Below are 17,940 nucleotides of genomic sequence, written 5' to 3' on the forward strand. Positions count from 1 at the left end.
TCTGCCCTCGACAGCTACAATAGTGTTCAGGTTTATCTTGGATCCTGAGGCCTATGTAATGGCTTAGTCCTTAATTTTTAGAAAAGTGCCAGAATGAATAAAAATGTGTCCTTCTTTCTCTCACCTTCATACCTCTCTTTTAAAAAGAGCCCTCAGAGAAAACTGAAACTGAAGTTAGTTTGTATGACAAATAATAGTGAGTCTATCTGTTACCTGTATTTTGCGGAAGATTAGTTTATCCCACACGCTGTTGTTTCTAATGATGCCACTGCGAAGTTCTGCTTCTTTCCTCTTGGAGGCAAAGTCCAGTAGCCATCGCTTCAGAGTGCTGTTCGCCTGTGCAAATATCTAATGAGTCAAGAAAAAGAAGGTCGCACAATTACTAGAATGGCTAGGATCAGATAATAAGCGTTGGTGAAGATGTGGAGAAGTTGGAACCCTCATGCTGTGCTGGTAGAAACGTAATAGGGTACATCTTTAGAAAATAGACTGAGGCCATGGCCAATGGCTTAGTGGATAGAGCACTGGCCTGGTATATGGATGTCCCAGGTTCGATTCTGGTCAGGGCACACCATCTGCTTCTCTCCACCCCCTTCTCTCTCTTTTCCCTTCCCACAGCCAGTGGCTCAAATGGTTTGAGCATTGGCCCTGGGTGCTGAGGATAGCTCAGTTGGTTTGAGCATGTCAGCCTCAAGCACTAGAAATAGCTCAGTACTCGAGTATCAGCCCCAGATGGGGTTGCCGAGTGGATCCAAGTCTGCATGCATGAGGGAGTCTGTCTCACTATCTCCTCTCCTCTCATCTAAAAAATAAATAAATAAAGAAAGAAAGAAAGAAAGAAAGAAAGAAAAAGAAAACAGACTGGCAGGTCCTCAAATAGTTACACACATTGTTATATGACCCAACAATTCTGCTCCTAGGCATCTACCTAAGAGAAATAGAAACATGTCCACATAGAAACCTGTACATAAACATTCATGGCAGCATTGTTCATAATAGTCAAAAAGTGAAAACAACTCAAACGCCCATCAGTGGATGAATGGATAAATGAAATGTGTTCTATCCATAGAGTGCAATGTTATTTGGATATTAAAAAAAATGAAGTGTGGATACAGCTTACAAGGGGAAAACCTCGAAAACATATTAAGTGAAAGAAGCCAGTCACAAAAGAACACAGCTACACAATCCCACTCAAATCAAAGTCCAGAACAGGCAAACCTATAGATTCAAAAACTAAACTATTGTCTGCTTCGGGGTGAAGGTGGATGGAGGACGACAGTTAATGGGTAGGTACAGGAGTTCTTTCTGAGGTGACAAAAATGTTCTCAAATGGGATGTGGTGATGGTTATAGAACTCTGTGAATGTACTGAAAACCTTTGCATTGTACATTTTAAACGGGTAAATATATGGAATGTGAATTATATTTCCATTGAGCGGTTTTAAAAAGTTTTTTTTCTAAAAGAATCACTGAAAAAATGAGTAGATTCCCATAGATGACAGAAGCCATGCCCTGAAGGAAAGAGAATTCAAATTGCCCAGTCCCAACTCATTCTGGGCACGCCACCCACTTCCGTTGGCCTGGCTGTGGGGGCCACGTGAGAACAGCATCCCAGAGGTGCTGGCCTTCTCGGTCCCTGGTCTGGCTTAGTCACTTCCCTCAAGGTGGCTAAGAAAGTTATATTTTCCGTGTGCATGGAGCTTCCAAACTAGAAAACCATGTCATTGTTATTATTTTCATGGGATGCAACCAGCAACTTTATGAGAAGACAGCAGGGGGAGGAGATTACAGTCCATTGTACAGATGAGAAAACAGATGCGCAAAGAGTTCACTGTAAAAATAAAATGACCTCCTACCTCCCACCTATATTGTACCTTCAGGTTTGTAAGTGTGTTCACATGTGCCTTCCCTTATAATTCTTTTTTTTCTTTTTGTATTTTTCTGAAGCTGGAAACAGGGAGAGACAGTCAGACAGACTCCCGCATGCGCCCGACTGGGATCCACCCGGCACGCCCACCAGGGGGCGATGCTCTGCCCCTCCGGGGAGTCGCTCTGTCGCAACCAGAGCCACTCTAGCGCCTGGAGCAGAGGCCAAGGAGCCATCCCCAGCGCCCAGGCCATCTTTGCTCCAATGGAGCCTCGGTTGCGGGAGGGGAAGAGAGAGACAGAGAGGAAGGAGAGGGGGAGGGATGGAGAAGCAGATGGGCGCTTCTCCTGTGTGCCCTGGCCGAGAATCGAACCCGGGACTTCTGCACGCCAGGTCGATGCTCTACCACTGAGCCAACCGGCCAGGGCCTTCCCTTATAATTCTTAAAACTGACTCCTCGAGGTGAATGTATTTTGGTTTTACATACGAGTAATCTAGTTCTGTGAGACTTAGAGGATCATCCAAAGTCACACAGAAGGTACCTGGCTGAGCCTGATTCAAACCCGAGTCTTGGACTTGAGGTCCAGGGCTCTGTCCTCCACTCTGTGCAGGGCACTTACTCTGTCAAACATCCGGTTCAGCAGCCTTGGAACCACGGGAAAGATGGTGGGTTGAAGCGTCTTGAGGTCGTCCATAAGCAGCCTGATATCTCCTTGGAAAAATCCTATTTTCGCTCCGTGACTCAGCATCACAAACTAGGGGGGAAACACATGGGACCAACATTGCAGCACTGCAGCGGGACACACACACACACACACACACACACACACACACACACGCGCGCGCGCGCGCGCTTCAGTTTAAGCATTTCAGAGCAGTTTCTAGAAATCTCCAAGCTCCTAAATGTAGGTGGCTTTTTAAAAAAGATGTTCTTTCATTCTTCGATGTTCCAATGTTCCAATCATTGTACCACCGGAAGTGTGGCATTTCTCCTGATCGTCCTGAAGGGGAGGGACCGAGCCAGGAACAGGGTGTGTTGGTTTTGGGGAGGATCATACGGGTTCTGCTATGTTAGCTTCATGGTAAATAATGTTGACTGAATGACATAGCATTATATCATCCAAATATTTTTAGTCTTCCAGAAATTTTAGGTCTCATTTATTCTCAAAACAAAAAACTTAGCTACTAACCTATAATCCAAACTCTCATTTTATTTGAATTTAAAAATTTTGAAAAAGCCACTTATGTGTGGCAGTTGAGACCCTGGGACGTCTAACACCAGTGCGGCTGGTCATTCAGCTGTAACCTATTGCATGGACCTTTCCCATTAGATGCAAGCTGTACTGGGAAGCTGTCCGCACTTGGCAAGTAGTCAGCCTCTTTTCAATTTTAAAAAGAAACTTTGAAAAGATGATGCAAAAGAAATACAAATGGTCTCACGCTTGAAAGCAGAAACCACTAGAAAGACACAGAAGGGTTCAGTGTTAAAAAATTAAAGTTCAGAAGGCTTTGTCCAGTGTGGCCTGACTCCCAGGCACACTTCTAAAACTACCGCGAGGTTCATACGATCCATCATCAACTCATCTGACATCACTTGATGAACTCACGAGCTCTCCTGAGGTTGTGCAGGAAGCAGAAGGAATGAACAAAAGATAGGACCCAACGATCCTTGGTCCTTAAGGGGTAAGTAAGTCCTACAGGGCAGCAGGCAGCCAATCAAAGGGTGGAACCTCTATTAATAAGGTGACCAGTCGTCCTCCTTCAGGGAGGACAGTCTTTCTTTTGTAAGTTCCATCCTCCCTCGAAAAGTGTCCTCCTACATGTCCTCCTTTTTGATATTGGAAGACTAATCTGTAAATGTCCGTATTCCATCGAGGCAGAGTCGATCCATTGCGTGTGATGTGACGTATTTGTATCTAAATGAGTACCTTTTTCTTACAATTATTATTAAAAATTCATAGGCATGTAAGCATAATTACAATATAAACATTACAAATGTTTTTATTATGCATTTATATTATAGTGTATTATTGTTGCAATGAATAAAATGTGTCTTTTATTATGATATTTTCTTCAATTTATTTTTGTCCTCCTTTTCATTGTAAAAAGTTGGTCAACTTACTATTAATCATCTCTCTGTTGCCAACCCCTCCTAGCACAGGGCGTGGCACATGGGCGGTGCTCAATGACCATTTGCTAAATGAATGAATGGTGCTTGCTTTTTCCTACACATATATAATACAGAATTGTCCGAGAAGGAAAAAAAAAGTGGTTCTTGGACAGATTTTAAACTAGTCACACAGCTGTGTACAGGGAGCCCAGGCAAAGGTCAGCTCAAGGTCATTCTGCTTTCCCAAAGTCACTTAGAATGTTGGCGAAAAAAATTAGTCTTAAGCCAGGTAATGCGTTTACGAACAAGCACAGTAAAAAAAACAGAGACTCCTCATAGAGCAGAAGCCTCACTAGGCTGCATAGGATGGCCTTCACCAATTTTCTACCTTCACAGTTAATCTTGCTGGAATCATGTCCACATTCATATCCTTCAAGTCTGAGCTTCTAACTTTAAAATGAATGATTAGAGTTCAAGTATTCAGACCCGGGGGAAAAAAATGTACCCTTTTAAATAATTCGCATGATTTCTAAAATGGGGCTCGGCCAAGAATTGAGTAAGGGGAGGGCAGTGTGCACATCAAACTTACCAGCAATGTATGCTCAAATACGTGTGCAAGTGGTAAAAACGAAATGTGTGTGTCACTGGGGCTCAGGCAAAGTACCTTCTGTAAAACACAACAACTTAGAGCACAAACAGACAATCACAGAAAACAAACCCAGTGCCTTACCTCAACAACTCTTTCAAACATATGGGCAAGAGGCAAGAAAGAGATCAGAATATCATCCGGAGAAGGATTGACAGTGTTCTGCAGGCAAAGACAGCAGCAAGGCAGAGAAGCATTAAGGTTCTGGTAGTTTTCCACTTTATTAGAGAGCACACGATACCTCAACACTAAAGAAAGTGACTTTGGCTTACAACCTGCATTTATTTTTTCACCACAGAATGAAATGAAAAGCCGTACTTTAATTACTTAAGTAGAGTGAAGGTCATTTCTAATGACAAAGTAAATCCATGTAGGACTTCAGTCAAAATAAAGAAAATTTTGCCCAAATTGGGGTATTAAGGGATCGTGTACTCTAATCATTTAGTATTTTATTTCAAAGTTATAGTACCTAGCTACCCAGCAAGCCCAATTCCACCTGAGGTAAGAAACATAAGATCCTGCTAAATGTCAAGACAGCATTTATTATTATTATTATTATTGAGTTCAGCGAGAGAGAGACAGGAACACTGAGCTGCTCCTATATGTGCCCTGACCGGGGATCGAACCAGCAACCTCTGTGCCTTGGGATGACGCCCCAAACAACTGAGCTATCTGGCCAGGGCCAACGTAAGACAGCACTTTATGTGGCAGAAATATAAAAACCAGTCCAATCTAAGATAGAATGTTTTGGGAACGGGGGAGGAATGATAGGAGAAACGAGATTTCCAAGCTCCTTTGATCTGCAGTGTAAGTACATCTGGAGTATTTTAGTTTGAGCAAAATCTTTACCATAAAGACCTCCTTTACCCATGAAAAATGCCTTGATTTGTTTAATGCAAGCTCTGATTGGACATGAGAGTATCTGTTGTCTTAGAAAATGCTGACTACAATCGGTGTGCGTCTAGACTAAGTTTGGACATCTGGTTTCCAGTTCATGGCTCTGAATGGGCTTTACATATGGCCAGGCACAGCGAGGGTTTGCCGGGAGTGTTCATGGTATGAACACAAAGAGTTCTGGTCAATACAGGGGCTACAGACAGCAGTGGCTTCACTCCAGCTAACACATGAAGGCACTGTTGGGTGCCGAGGGGGTCGTACCCCGACTCTGAGCCCTGCCCACTCCCCAACGCAGGGCCATCCTTCAAAACTATGGGATAACGGGCGAACGCACCAGTTCTGAGCACACACAGGTGTGCCAGGAGCACGTGCTGCAGCTGGAACACGTCGTTGTCTTAGATTACTTTTATTCAGGTCTGACCTGCAGCCCAGCTGAAACTTCTCTGTGAGAAACTGCTACATAATGAGAAATCAGACTCAATAATATCTATAGTTTTCCACTTTCTGATTTAGCGCAACCAGGAATATGCATTAGCATGATCAGAAGTTTTGTAAAGTTGAAAATGTCCCTGATAATTAATATTTTAAACAAAATTCTGTAGTCATCTGCTTCAATGAGCCACTAATGCAGTTTGTTTTCTTTGAAGGACACTTTGAATTAAAATTTCATTTTGGTAAGGTAATAAATGTTGAATTCTGTTTACAAAGCATATACTGGCCCTGGCTGGTTGGCTCCGTGGATAGAGCGTCGGCTTGCCGTATGGATGTCCCAGGTTCGATTCCCAGTTAGGGCACACAGGAGAAGCGCCCATCTGCTTCCCTTCCCTACACCCTTCTCTCCCTCTTCCCCTCCTGCAGCCAGTGGCTATATTGGTTTGAGCATTAGCCTGGGGCCCTGAAGATAGCACGGTTGGTCCAAGCATCAGCCTCAGGTGCTGAGGATAGCTTCGTTGATTTGAGCATCAGCCCCAGATAGGGGCTGCAGAGTGGATCCTGGTTGGATACATGTGGGAGTCTATGTCCCCTCCTCTCACTTAAAAAAAAAAGCATATACTATGAAGATATTTGGGACCAAGAGTGTGAGTATAAGTAAAAGTGAGATCAACCTGCTACAGCCACCAGAGATGCCCATTCCCCAAAACCAATTAAGCACAGGCTTCTGCCACAGACAGAACCCACCCAAGAGTGGGATAGCAAATTACATAACGTGTGCAGAGGGTCCAAGGGAAAGGCATTATTACACTATTCAACAGTTACTTTCTAAAAGGCAGGTTGGAAACCGACCTTTGGTGTTCCGGACGGTATTGTGTCCTCTCTTCCCCCCAATTCATAGCTAAAGCCCTAACCCAATGATCGTCTCGGGTGACAGAGCCTCTGGGGAGGTAATCAAGGTAAATGAGGTCGTAAGGGTGGGGTCCTGATCCAAAATCACTGGTGTTCTGGAAAGACGAGGAGACACCAGAGACCTCTCCCCTCCTCCCTGTGCACAGAGGAAGGACATGGGAGGCACAGCGAGGAGGTAGCTGTCTACGAGCCAGGAGCAGAGCCCTCGCCAGAAACCTAATTTGCTGGCACCTGGATCATGGACTTCCAGGCCCAGAACTCTGAGAAAATAGATGTCTGTTGTTTCAGCCACGCAGTCTGTGCTTTCTGTTAGGTCAGCCGCGCAGACTACAGCACTTGGATGGCAACTCCAGTTCGGGGCTTTAGTTCTCATAAAAGGGAAGTCAAACCGACCATGATAAGTAATGATAATTCAAAAGCCTTCAGCCGCGTTTAACATTTCATTGTCAATTTAAAGAAATTATTTTCCCCACCCTGGAATAGTCGGTAGAAGCACACGAGTCATTTCTTCTCTGTCCTTCTTGGAAACATTTACAAGGCAGTAGCCAAATAAAGTTTTACTATACAAAAGTTGTAATAAATTCTGTTAATTCCCTTAACGGTCAAGGCAGGAGTTGGAGATTAAGTCACAATGAAAATCATGGGAGTAAACTGCCTTAAAGCTCAGGCTTCTCGTGATTTCAGAGTTCCAGGTGCAGCACGGACTTGGCGTGGTGGGACTGTCTTCACCACTTTCGTTCCTGAGGCCTAATGCCAACCAATGAGTATGAAGAAAGATGGCAACATCCCAAAAGTTTACCTCCGTCACTTTCACAAAAGCTGAACAATCGCTCACTATATTTTGATGAGTGACCAATGCTCCTTTGGGGTTGCCTGAAGAACACAAAGGAGCAGAACAAAATTAGAGGTCAGAAACTCCACTCAAGAATTACAGGTACAGCCCTGGCAGGCTGGCTCAGTGGTAGAGCATTGGCCCAGCATGTGGAAGTCCTGGGTTCGATTCCCAGCCAGGGCACACAGGAGAAGCACCCATCTGCTTCTCCACCCCTCCCCCTCTCCTTCCTCTCTGTCTCTCTCTTCTCCTCCCACAGCCAAGGCTCCATTGGAGCAAAGTTGGCCCGGGCACTGAGGACGGCTCCATAGCTTCCACCTCAGGTGCTAGAATGACTCTGCTTGCAATGGAGTAACGCCCCAGATGGGCAGAGCATCGCCCCCTCGCGGGCATGCCCAGTGGATTCCGATCAGGTGCATGCAAGAGTCTGTCTCTCTGTGCCTCCCCACTTCTCACTTCAGAAAAAAAAAAAAAGGCAGTTACCAAGGAAGCCCAGAAACCCCCAGTCACTAGGGCCTCGAATGCCTCTAGGGTCCAGGAAAGCCAAATGTTGAGTGACATTCAGTTCCTGAGCAGTCTGCCATCATTCAGGTGAAACTTAGTATCTTAATCCTTATTAATAAGGGCAAGTTTTAGAAGGTATGAAGAAAATCCAGAAGTTTTTTTTTGTATTTCTGTAAATCACTGATATAATTTGTCTCAGGAAGGAGTGTCACCTCCAATAAATGCTTGAGGAAATACAGTCATCCTTCACCATATCGTGGTTCACTGCGGTCTCACTGTATCATGGATTTTTAAATTGTATCTATCTAATTTTGTACTGTGGATTTTTCGCTATATTGTGAGATTTTGCAGTATATAGGTATTTTTATATATTTATTATTTTAATTATTTTTGCAATAAAATAAGCATTTCATAGCCTAAAAAATTGAAAACAATATAAAAATATTAAATAAAACAGATTAAAAGAATATTAAATTGAAATAAAATACTACTGGTGAGTACCCATATAGAATTTTATATGTTGTTAAAATTGTGTAGGTTTAAGAGTGTAGAAAGCATTTAAGAGCATATGAAGTGTTTATAAGAGTGTGAGAAAGGTTAATAACAGTGTGGGAAAGGTTTATAAGAGTGTGGGGAGGGTTTGTAAAGCCTTAAATACATATAAATAATAAAATAAATATAAGCTCGCTACTTCGCGGATTTTCTCCTATTGCAGAGGGTTCTAGAACCTAAACCCCGCAACAGACGAGGGACCACTGCATATGGCACTCTTAGATTCTGGGAATGTCTTACAGAGTGACGAGAAGACAGTGCCTGAACCTCTTCCTTCTCTTCTGCCTTCAGTCCAACTACAGTTCAAATGAAGTCACTCCAGAAAGGGGGCAGGGACTGCACACTGCCAGCGCCACTTAGGAGAGGCTCCATTGCAAAACATACCTGTCGTTCCGCTCGTGAAACAAATTACTGCAAGATCTTCAGGTGCTGGAGGCTAAAAAAAAGAAAAGAAAAGAAAAGAAAAAAGGTGGCATAAATTAGAATAGAAAACTATAAAACTAAGCCATAAGATGTCACCCAAGGTTTTACTGGGAGTGAGATGAGCGGATATTGGAAAGGACACAGAGGGCCATGGCAGGGTCTGACAGCCTCTTACCTTGGGCTTCCTTCTGTTGGCTCTCCCAAGATCCTTAATTAGAAAAGAAAAGAAAAAACTTAAGTGGAAACATTTTCTAAATGTAAAGAGTAAGGTCACATCAAGTCACGTCAAGCTGACTTTACAGTGGAATTTGCTGACAGCTAGCTGCCTCAAAGACAGCACATATTTCTGATTAAATAAAATACGGCCACTTAGATGAACCTGCACCGAAAAACTTACCCATTGATCTAGGAAGCCATTTTCTAGTTGTCTTCTCTCTCATACAAGACCGTGCAAATGGCATCAGGGCTGGCCTTTGAAATAGGACTTATTCAAAAGACAGGAATCAAAGTCTTTTAGGACGGATTTCTTATCCCCACACCTACTTCCTATTCTGGCCTTTCACAAACCCAGCTCTTAACCACTATCAAAGAGCTGCAGATGCTCAGAAACACCCCCAAAGCAGAGCACAGCCAGCTCCGGGGCACTCAGTTCTGCATAGCTAACATCTTCAATCTGGAGAGAAAATCGATCTCTGCCAGACTTAAATGCTAGCCATTTCAGAGGCTCGAATACCTGTACTCCCACGTGGAGCAGAGAAAGGGTTTGGGGACCCCCGCATATAAAACGGGCCAAGACAGAAGGTCTAAGGCCACCCGGAATGGACGTGGAGGTTGGATGTGATGGTTCACTTCGGAGGCCCAGCATTTCCCAACAGCTGGCTCCCGCTTCTCCCTACAGTGCACTCGGGTGTCGTTCAGTGGACCGCGTGAAGGCAGTCTCTGTGGCAACTTTGATATCTTTTATTTTTTATGATTATTACTTTTTTGGTTAGGCTTATCACTCACCTTGTGGTTAACTACACACATGGTGATTTCCCTTGTGAGAGGAGACCAGAAAATTTCAGAATAACCCTCCTCCCATTTTCATGAGGCTACCCCCTGCAAAGCACCGCTTTTCCTGTATATACTGGCGAGCAGCTCAGACTTTTCTGTTAAAAGGCTCTGAAATGGGTCAGAATCTGGTATTAATTAACTTAAAAGCCGTGCTATGTTGTAGACCAGAGGTTCTCTACCAGGAATATCTGTTCATTTTAAAGATTATATTTATATTTATATTCTTTTCCTATGCAAATTGAACGGAGTAAGCATGCCTACAAGTAAATAAAAATTAGATGGGTGTGCTCAGGGCTCAGTGAGTTTCTGTCCAGCATATAGTTTTTAATCTTAATTCATTTTAAGTTATATACTTAACAGACCACTGACTAAAATCAGGTATACTAACGCCCAAATTGAAGTCAACTAAGAGCTAAAGCAATGAGAATTCCCCCAGGTATTTTTCAAAATAATCTTTATCAATCTAAATTCCCACTCATCTATTCAAAACTCTTACATAACTTCATGAGGTCTCTAATTCTTCAAAAATGGATACTAACTAAAATAAAGCAATAGTGATACACAATTCAGCTTTCAATTTATTGGGAACAAGATTACCCAAATTAGTGCACTATTTGTCAAGAAAATGTCAGTGCCTGAAACCTGTCTTATGTCATCATTTAGAAAAATGTACAGCAATCGTAAAAATAAATCAATTGCCATCTTTAGGTTCCAAATGTAAAAATAAAAAAGGAGAACCACAAACAGAAGAAACAATAAATTCTAGTCGACGATTAGCATGCTGCAGTATCTAAGGGTGATCAAATCTGCAAGCCACTGAAAACGTATTAAGTAAACAAAAGACTGATGACTGAAGAGAGGGACAGAGAGAGAGAGAGAGAGAGAGAGACTCATATATGATTAAACAAACACAATATTATGTTAACTGCAGACTCTTGGTGGGTACATGCAGTCTACTATACTAGTCTATCAATTTGTGTTCATGTTTTAAATTTTTTATAATAAAATATTGGGAAAAAATACAAAGATTCCAAATACCAATGTTTCTATTTTTGACCTGTATAAACTTGATCACAAGATCAACCATAAAGCTAATTTAAAATAAGTTTGTATGGTGACAGAGGATTACTACAGTTAGTGGGGTGACCACATTATAAGGTATAAAAATATCCTGTCACTATATTGTACACCTGAAACTAACATAATATTGTAAATTATGTTTAAATTTTAAAGATTACAGAAGGTATGGATTAGGATATCAAAATTTAGCATAGGGGCCTTGGTAGCTCCTGCTATCGCAATAATGCATTGTGCAGACCCAATTACTTGGAAATCAGATAATCCTGTATGGGTAGACCGATGGCCTCTTTCTCAGGAGAAACTTAGGGCAGCTGCTCAATTGGTACAAGAGCAGCTACAGCTTGGGCACATTGAACCATCTAATAGCCCATGGTTTATACTTCCATATTTTGATCTTGTTGCCTCCTGGATTATCAAGGGCATAGGTGACCCTTACAGCTTATAGGTTTTGAGCCTCAAAATTATTGTTGTTCCTTTTTTCAAAGGATCAACAACAATGGCTCTGGGAAACTTCCACTAAAGGGCAAATCGCTCTTGCAAATCAATGGACAACTTTATACTGAAATTGTCAACTTAAAATCAGCTCAAAGTCTAGAATTATATGCCATAATCATGGCTTTTCAGCATTTGCCATATTCCCCCTTTAATCTATATACAGACAGCAAATATTTACTTATGGTGTTTCCACTATAAAGACTGCTGTCTTAGGAACAAATGCTGATGAACTATTTTAGCAGTTCCTCCTTCTTCAAAGACTTGTATGTCAACATAGAGCTCCATGTTTCATAGGACATACTCGAGCTCACTCCATGCTCCCTGGAGCTTTAGCACAAGGGAATGCCCTTTTTTTTCTTCTTTCCTTCTTTTTTTTAGTTATTTTTTATTTTTATTTATTTATTTATTTATTTTGTATTTTTCTGAAGTTGGAAATGGGGAGGTAGTCAGACAGACTCCCGCATGCGCCCGACCGGGATCCACTCGGCACGCTTACCAGGGGGAACGCTCTGCCCATCTGGGGCATTGCTCTGTTGCAACCAGAGCCATTCTAGTGCCTGAGGCAGAGGCCATGGGGCCATCCTTAGTGCCCGGGGTGGCTTTGCTCTGGTGGAGCCTTGGCTGCAGGAGGGGAAGAGAGAGACAGGAAGGAGAGGGGGAGGGGTGGAGAGGCAGATGGGCGCTTCTTCTGTGTGCTCTGGCCAGGAATCGAACCCGGGAATCCTGCACACCAGGCCGATGCTCTACCACTGAGCAAACCGGCCAGGGCCTAGGAATGCCCTTGTTGATCAAGCTACCCAAAAGAAAATTATTTGGAGCAACCATGACAGATCGAGCAATTCAGTCTCATACTATTCATCACCAGAACACTGCAGCCCTGTGTAAACAGTTTCAACTTTCTCGGGAAGTAGCATGGCAGATTGGGAAATCCTGTCCAAGGGGTCCTATACTATAATCTGCCCCTTCATTTGGAGTTAACCCTCAAGGACCCCTACCAGGACAACTTTGGCAAATGGATGTTACTCATATACCTTCATTTGGCAAACAGTCCTATGTCCACGTTACAGTGGATACATATTCTGGATTTATAGTAACCTCTGTCAGAACAGGAGAGGCTGCTAAGCATGTTATAGCTCATTGTCGGTATGAATTGTTCTATTATTGGATTTTCTAAGCTAGTTAAACCAGTGGTTCTCAATCTTTCTAATGCCGTGACCCTGCAATACAGTTCCTCATGTTGCGGTGACCCCAAACCAAAAAAGAATTTTGGTGGCTACTTCATAACTGTAATTTTGCTACAGTTATGATTCGGAATGTAAATACCTGATATACATTATGCATTTTCCGATGGCTTTAGGAGACCCCGCCGGGGTCGCGACCCACAGGTTGAGAACTGCTGGGTTAAACTGAAAATACTCCTGCATATGGAGCAAATGCATCTATTGTATTTTGTCATTCTTACAATCTTTAAAGTTAAGGTATTATTAAAGTGTACCCAGAAAATATTTTAAGATCAATTTAAAAAAAAATTTAAAAGGGGGTAGTCATATCCTGGAACTCCTACGGTTCTACCATATCATGCTTTTTACTTAAAAAAAAATTTTTTTTTAATTTCTTTTGAATGCTGATGAAGAGGAGATGCCAAGTCTTTTTCACCTGCAGACTACTACCTTCTTTATTCGATCCAGCTAGTAACACTGTTTTCTCTTTCCCCAAAGTGCTCCAGATATATGGAAAAGATTTTCCTCAAACTCCTCAGCGAGATCTTCTGAGCATGGCTTTTAAGATACCTAGAGGCAGAAAAAGCCCACTAGAGATCAGGGGAACTACCAGCTTTTAGGATACGCCCTTAAAGGCTCCAACGCCCCAAAGGGGTCTCATAGGATGTCATGTGGGTTCTGCTTCAATAGTGGAAAGGAAGGTCATTGAGCTAAAGCCTGCCAGACTTACATGCCTCTGCTGTGAGGAAACAGGGACACTGGAAGGTAGGCTTCCCCCTCGCTCCCCTAAGGGAGGGTTCAGTCTCTTCCAGCCCTGCTCCAGCCACCTATGACCTAACCTTGCCCAGAATGCTGGGGTTTGCTACTGAAGGCTGAAGGTGCCCAGGGCCGTCAGCCCCATCTACGACACTGTGGACGAGCCTAGGGTATTTCTTCCAAGAAGCAGGTAAACTGATCTCATTTGCACAAGGGCCACTTAACTATGTCTTGCCTGAATAGTCAGGTTTTTTATTCTTCCCTCGAAGATCTCTGTTGAGGGTGTTGATAATCCTATTTTCTGCTGCTTTGTTTAATATATAGTGTTTCCTTTATTCTTCCTACCTCAATGCCCCATTCATATTTCAGGCTAGGACCTACTCCTAATTTAGAGCTCTCTTTCCCCCTTTTGCCAACTTCTATTATGAATCTACCTTTGCCACCCAGCTTAGTGTATCCCAAGGTTCTCTTTACCAAGCCAAAGTCACAGAACTTCAGGGAAAAGCAACCTGGTCTCATCTCTCCAGGCAGAGGAGAACAGAAACTCCATATCCACACATGCTGCAGATGGCTTTTCCAGTCTACCTGAATCATTACCAGCTAGAAGCAGCGGTCATTGGGACTTGGACATGAGCTGCAAAGTACAGAATTGTGACAACAATTCCAGTGCCATGCGGACTTTTCCTGGATGTGGACTTTTCCTGGACTCCTGCTCCTTGTGACAGCTCCTAACAGACTGAACTGGGGTTGGGTTGCATTTTTCAGGGATTTGACATGGTGTTGAGGCCAACTTGGACTTGGGGAACATGTTAAGGACACTACTCTTTTATGGATTCTTGCTGTATGGGCCAAGAGTTTGCTTAAAGGCTTTAATCACTGTAAAAAAAAAAATAGAAGACTAGATAAAGAAGATGTGGCACATATAAAAAAAATTTAAAGATTAGAAAACAGCAAAATCAACAGAGATGTGAGGCATCTAGAAATATAGTTAAAGATTTTTATAATAAACATAAGCTTTTACAAGGCCCTCAAAATTCATTTCTTAAACCTTAAATCTTTTGCCTACAAATTTTTTTTAAACAAAATGTGAATCATATTACACGGGTAGGTATAAAACAATGTCTTTTATAAATAAATATTTTAATATAAACTTTACTTTTTTCAAGATTTATTTATTTTAGAGAGGAAGGATCAACTCCCATATGTGCCTTGACCAGGCAAGCCCAGGGTTTCGACCAATGACCTCAGCATTCCAGGCTGATGCTTTATCCACTGTGCCACCACAGGTCAGGATTTAATATAAACTTTATAATTTTCCTTCACTCATGTAAGTTTTTAAATCTTAAAATCACTTCTTTATCATATAGTAGTCAAAAAGACAAAGAAATTCCTGAGTGTTTGTGTTGGAGGATGGTTAGGGAGGAGGAAGAAAGATGGGGAAAAGATCACATTATTGGGAAAGAGGATTACAATTTAAAAAGCAAAACAAAACTAAAAGCGCAGTTTCGCAATCCAGCGCAGCTATTAGCTCTCCTGGGCTCATGCTCTGGGCTGCCTCGCGGCTGTGCGCATATGTACACGTGTGTGCACATGTGTGCGCGAGGCAGAAGGCTCTGTTACAACAAATGACATTTTCCCTCTGCCTTCTAAGTGCCCCAGGAAAGGTTTTTTAGATCCTTATTTATAGCTTCAAATTCTTTATAGAAAACTATAAGTAAATTAAAAAAGCCCTACTTATAACAGTGCCAGGAAAACACATAATGTTTTCATAAAGAGAATTGCGGACTCCACTTAGCCGATTACTTTCCATGTGGACACACCAGCTCCTCCTCCAACCAGCTCTTTGGCGTTGAACTCTAACCCAGGACCAACAGGGAAAATTAGCTCCTTACATGAGCGGATGGCGTACAACCAGTTTGAACATGGGCCACACTCCTTTCCCTGGAAAGGTTACCTAGTTCTCATGAATGTGAATCTGAAGAGATTTAATATGAAACTAAACCAAGTCAGATATCTCTTCTGGAAATTCACCAGGCCTCTACAAAAGCAATCTGGGAAAAAGAATAAGGAGGCAGATGTCCATACCGGGCTCCGTTTTAGAGACGAATTAGTAAGTAAAAGGCATTAAAGCCTAAAGAGGAGACACAAACTTAAATCTCCACCGAATGTGGAATTCACATTCCCAGGGTTTACTGGCACGCTTGTCGGGGCTCTGGAGCAGACAGGTGAGCGCCGTGACTGGCTGGGGGGGCGGCTTTCTGTGAGACGTGGCGTGAACCCTGGGCGTGTGTGCCGGATTCTTTCCCATGTGACGGACAGGAGTTTCTGCTCCGTATTATTTATGATGACAAGCGGTGAGGGCTGAGACTGTGTGGTCGCCCTGGATACCACATTGGAGCCCAGATGACCTCCGGGACGGAGCAGGGCAGAAGGACTCACCTCCACGGCCTTGATGCTGGTGACCTCCACTCCACATTTCTTGCCTCGCTCCACCAGATCAACGCCATAGGAGTCCATGAGGACTATGATCTTAAGGCATGGGGTTAGCTTATTCTCCACGCCCTCTAGTAACACGTTGGCCTTCTCTGGCTTGTCCACAAAGATTATAGAGAGTTCGGCTGGAGATAAAGAGACACAATGAGCAAAGTACTCTGGAGTATTAAGAGCTTGGCTGTGTAATTTTTTATTTTTAAGGTTAAGTATTACACTTTTTAAAGTAGAAGTGTATTATAGATGTACATTTAAATATAAAATCCCTTTCAAATTAAATACAAGCAAATGTAAATCACTGACCCGAACCAATAACAAGGTGAATATCCACCCAAAGACCACAGACGTACCTTTGTTGATTATGTAAGTGATTGCTTCAGCTCCAAGAGTGTCGTACAGGGGAACAATCACCATCGAGAAGGCAAAGCAACCCTGTTCAATGATCACCCACTAAACAAACAGTAAAAGGTGGGGAGAGAAAACGAGATGTCATCATGGAACCACTCTACTGAAGACGGCTGCTCTAGATGTAAAGTAGAAACTCTGTAGGTAGATTGGCACATCTACGACTATATGCCAGGCACCATCAGGGAGTCACAATGAGGACAAACCACCAGTCCCCTTCTTTAAAGGAAGCATAAGGTACCAGAAGAACAGAGGCAATGTGAAAGGATGATAATACAAGCTAGGGACTGACTCAGGGCCCAGACGGCGGGGCCACCACTGTGGGTACCGGGAAGGTTAGCCGTGGGCGGGGGCAGGCCCTTGGTTGTGGGGGGCCTGGCTCGGTCCCCAGGCAATGCACAGCCACTGGGCTTCTCACAGACCGCGGCTGCTCTGTCTGAGGAAAATCAGCCTGGCAGAGTGTGTACCGGGCCTAGGAACGGGGAAGGAGGGACACACCAGTTTTAGGGGAAACTGTCCTGGCCCAATCTCCCCAGAAAAGGAATGATGGCAAGTGAGGCAGTAACTACCCGTCTGGCCCCACACCTGGCAGCCGCACAGTGACTCATCTCTACAAGGCAAAAGGGCGCCACGCTCGGGGAGCCCATTGCCTCTGGCGGCAGCGCTCACACCAGGCCCGGCTCCAGCGCAGCACGGACCGCTCAGGCCCAGGCCCAGGCCGAGGCAGAGCTGCTGCACAGAGCGAGCCCACCCACTCACACTCACTTGGCCTGACACTGTTTTCTCTCCTCTTTCCCCTCCCCCTCCTTGTAACCAATTTCAAGCTGCCAACAGGGAGATAAGCCCAAGCTCCTTAGCATGTACAATGGTACATAAGGCCCTCTCTTCCCTGTCCCTTCTGAGACTCCCAGCTCTTCCATGCTGAAATGCTTCATTCTCCAACACGGACATGCTACTTGATGAGAACATTTCTTTGGCTTCCTCACACTCACTTCTGTCAAGACTCTATTCAGCTGCCACCTCCAGGAAGTCTGCCTTGACTGAGGTTCTATAATTATCTTGCCCTCTGTCCACACTTAGCATGTTAGAGAGAAAAAATGAACTTTAGGGGCTGTCTTTTTTTTTTTTTCTTTCATTTTGAGCTGTATTTACTGACACAGCAAAATGAACATGGGCAGAAATAGCCCCTTTGGAGTTATGATTAAACCTCTATAAGAAAACACAAAATGTGACTTTGCATATTTACCTTAGAAAGTCCAGGGCTTAA

At 43.4% G+C, this 17,940-nt stretch overlaps 1 protein-coding gene across 4 annotated transcripts in view; it reads right to left on the bottom strand.

The window, feature by feature from the left end:
• The window catches only part of ACSL1 (acyl-CoA synthetase long chain family member 1), a 72,992-nt gene that overhangs the window by 10,581 nt on the left and 44,471 nt on the right, over positions 1–17,940 (bottom strand). For 2 of the 4 annotated variants that reach the window (XM_066237825.1, XM_066237826.1), the window contains exons 6-13: positions 16,619–16,718; positions 16,218–16,396; positions 9,350–9,382; positions 9,136–9,187; positions 7,663–7,736; positions 4,707–4,784; positions 2,487–2,621; positions 214–348 (exon numbers count right to left, since the gene is read on the bottom strand). In XM_066237825.1, coding sequence (XP_066093922.1) covers positions 214–348; positions 2,487–2,621; positions 4,707–4,784; positions 7,663–7,736; positions 9,136–9,187; positions 9,350–9,382; positions 16,218–16,396; positions 16,619–16,718 — 786 coding nt within the window. Of the gene's footprint in view, positions 1–213; positions 349–2,486; positions 2,622–4,565; positions 4,644–4,706; positions 4,785–7,662; positions 7,737–9,135; positions 9,188–9,349; positions 9,383–16,217; positions 16,397–16,618; positions 16,719–17,940 lie in introns of all 4 variants that reach the window. The other 2 variants (XM_066237828.1, XM_066237827.1) reach the window with 2 other exon arrangements.

Source organism: Saccopteryx bilineata, chromosome 6 (assembly GCF_036850765.1).
Source record: "Saccopteryx bilineata isolate mSacBil1 chromosome 6, mSacBil1_pri_phased_curated, whole genome shotgun sequence".
NCBI classification, from domain to species: Eukaryota; Metazoa; Chordata; class Mammalia; order Chiroptera; family Emballonuridae; genus Saccopteryx; species Saccopteryx bilineata.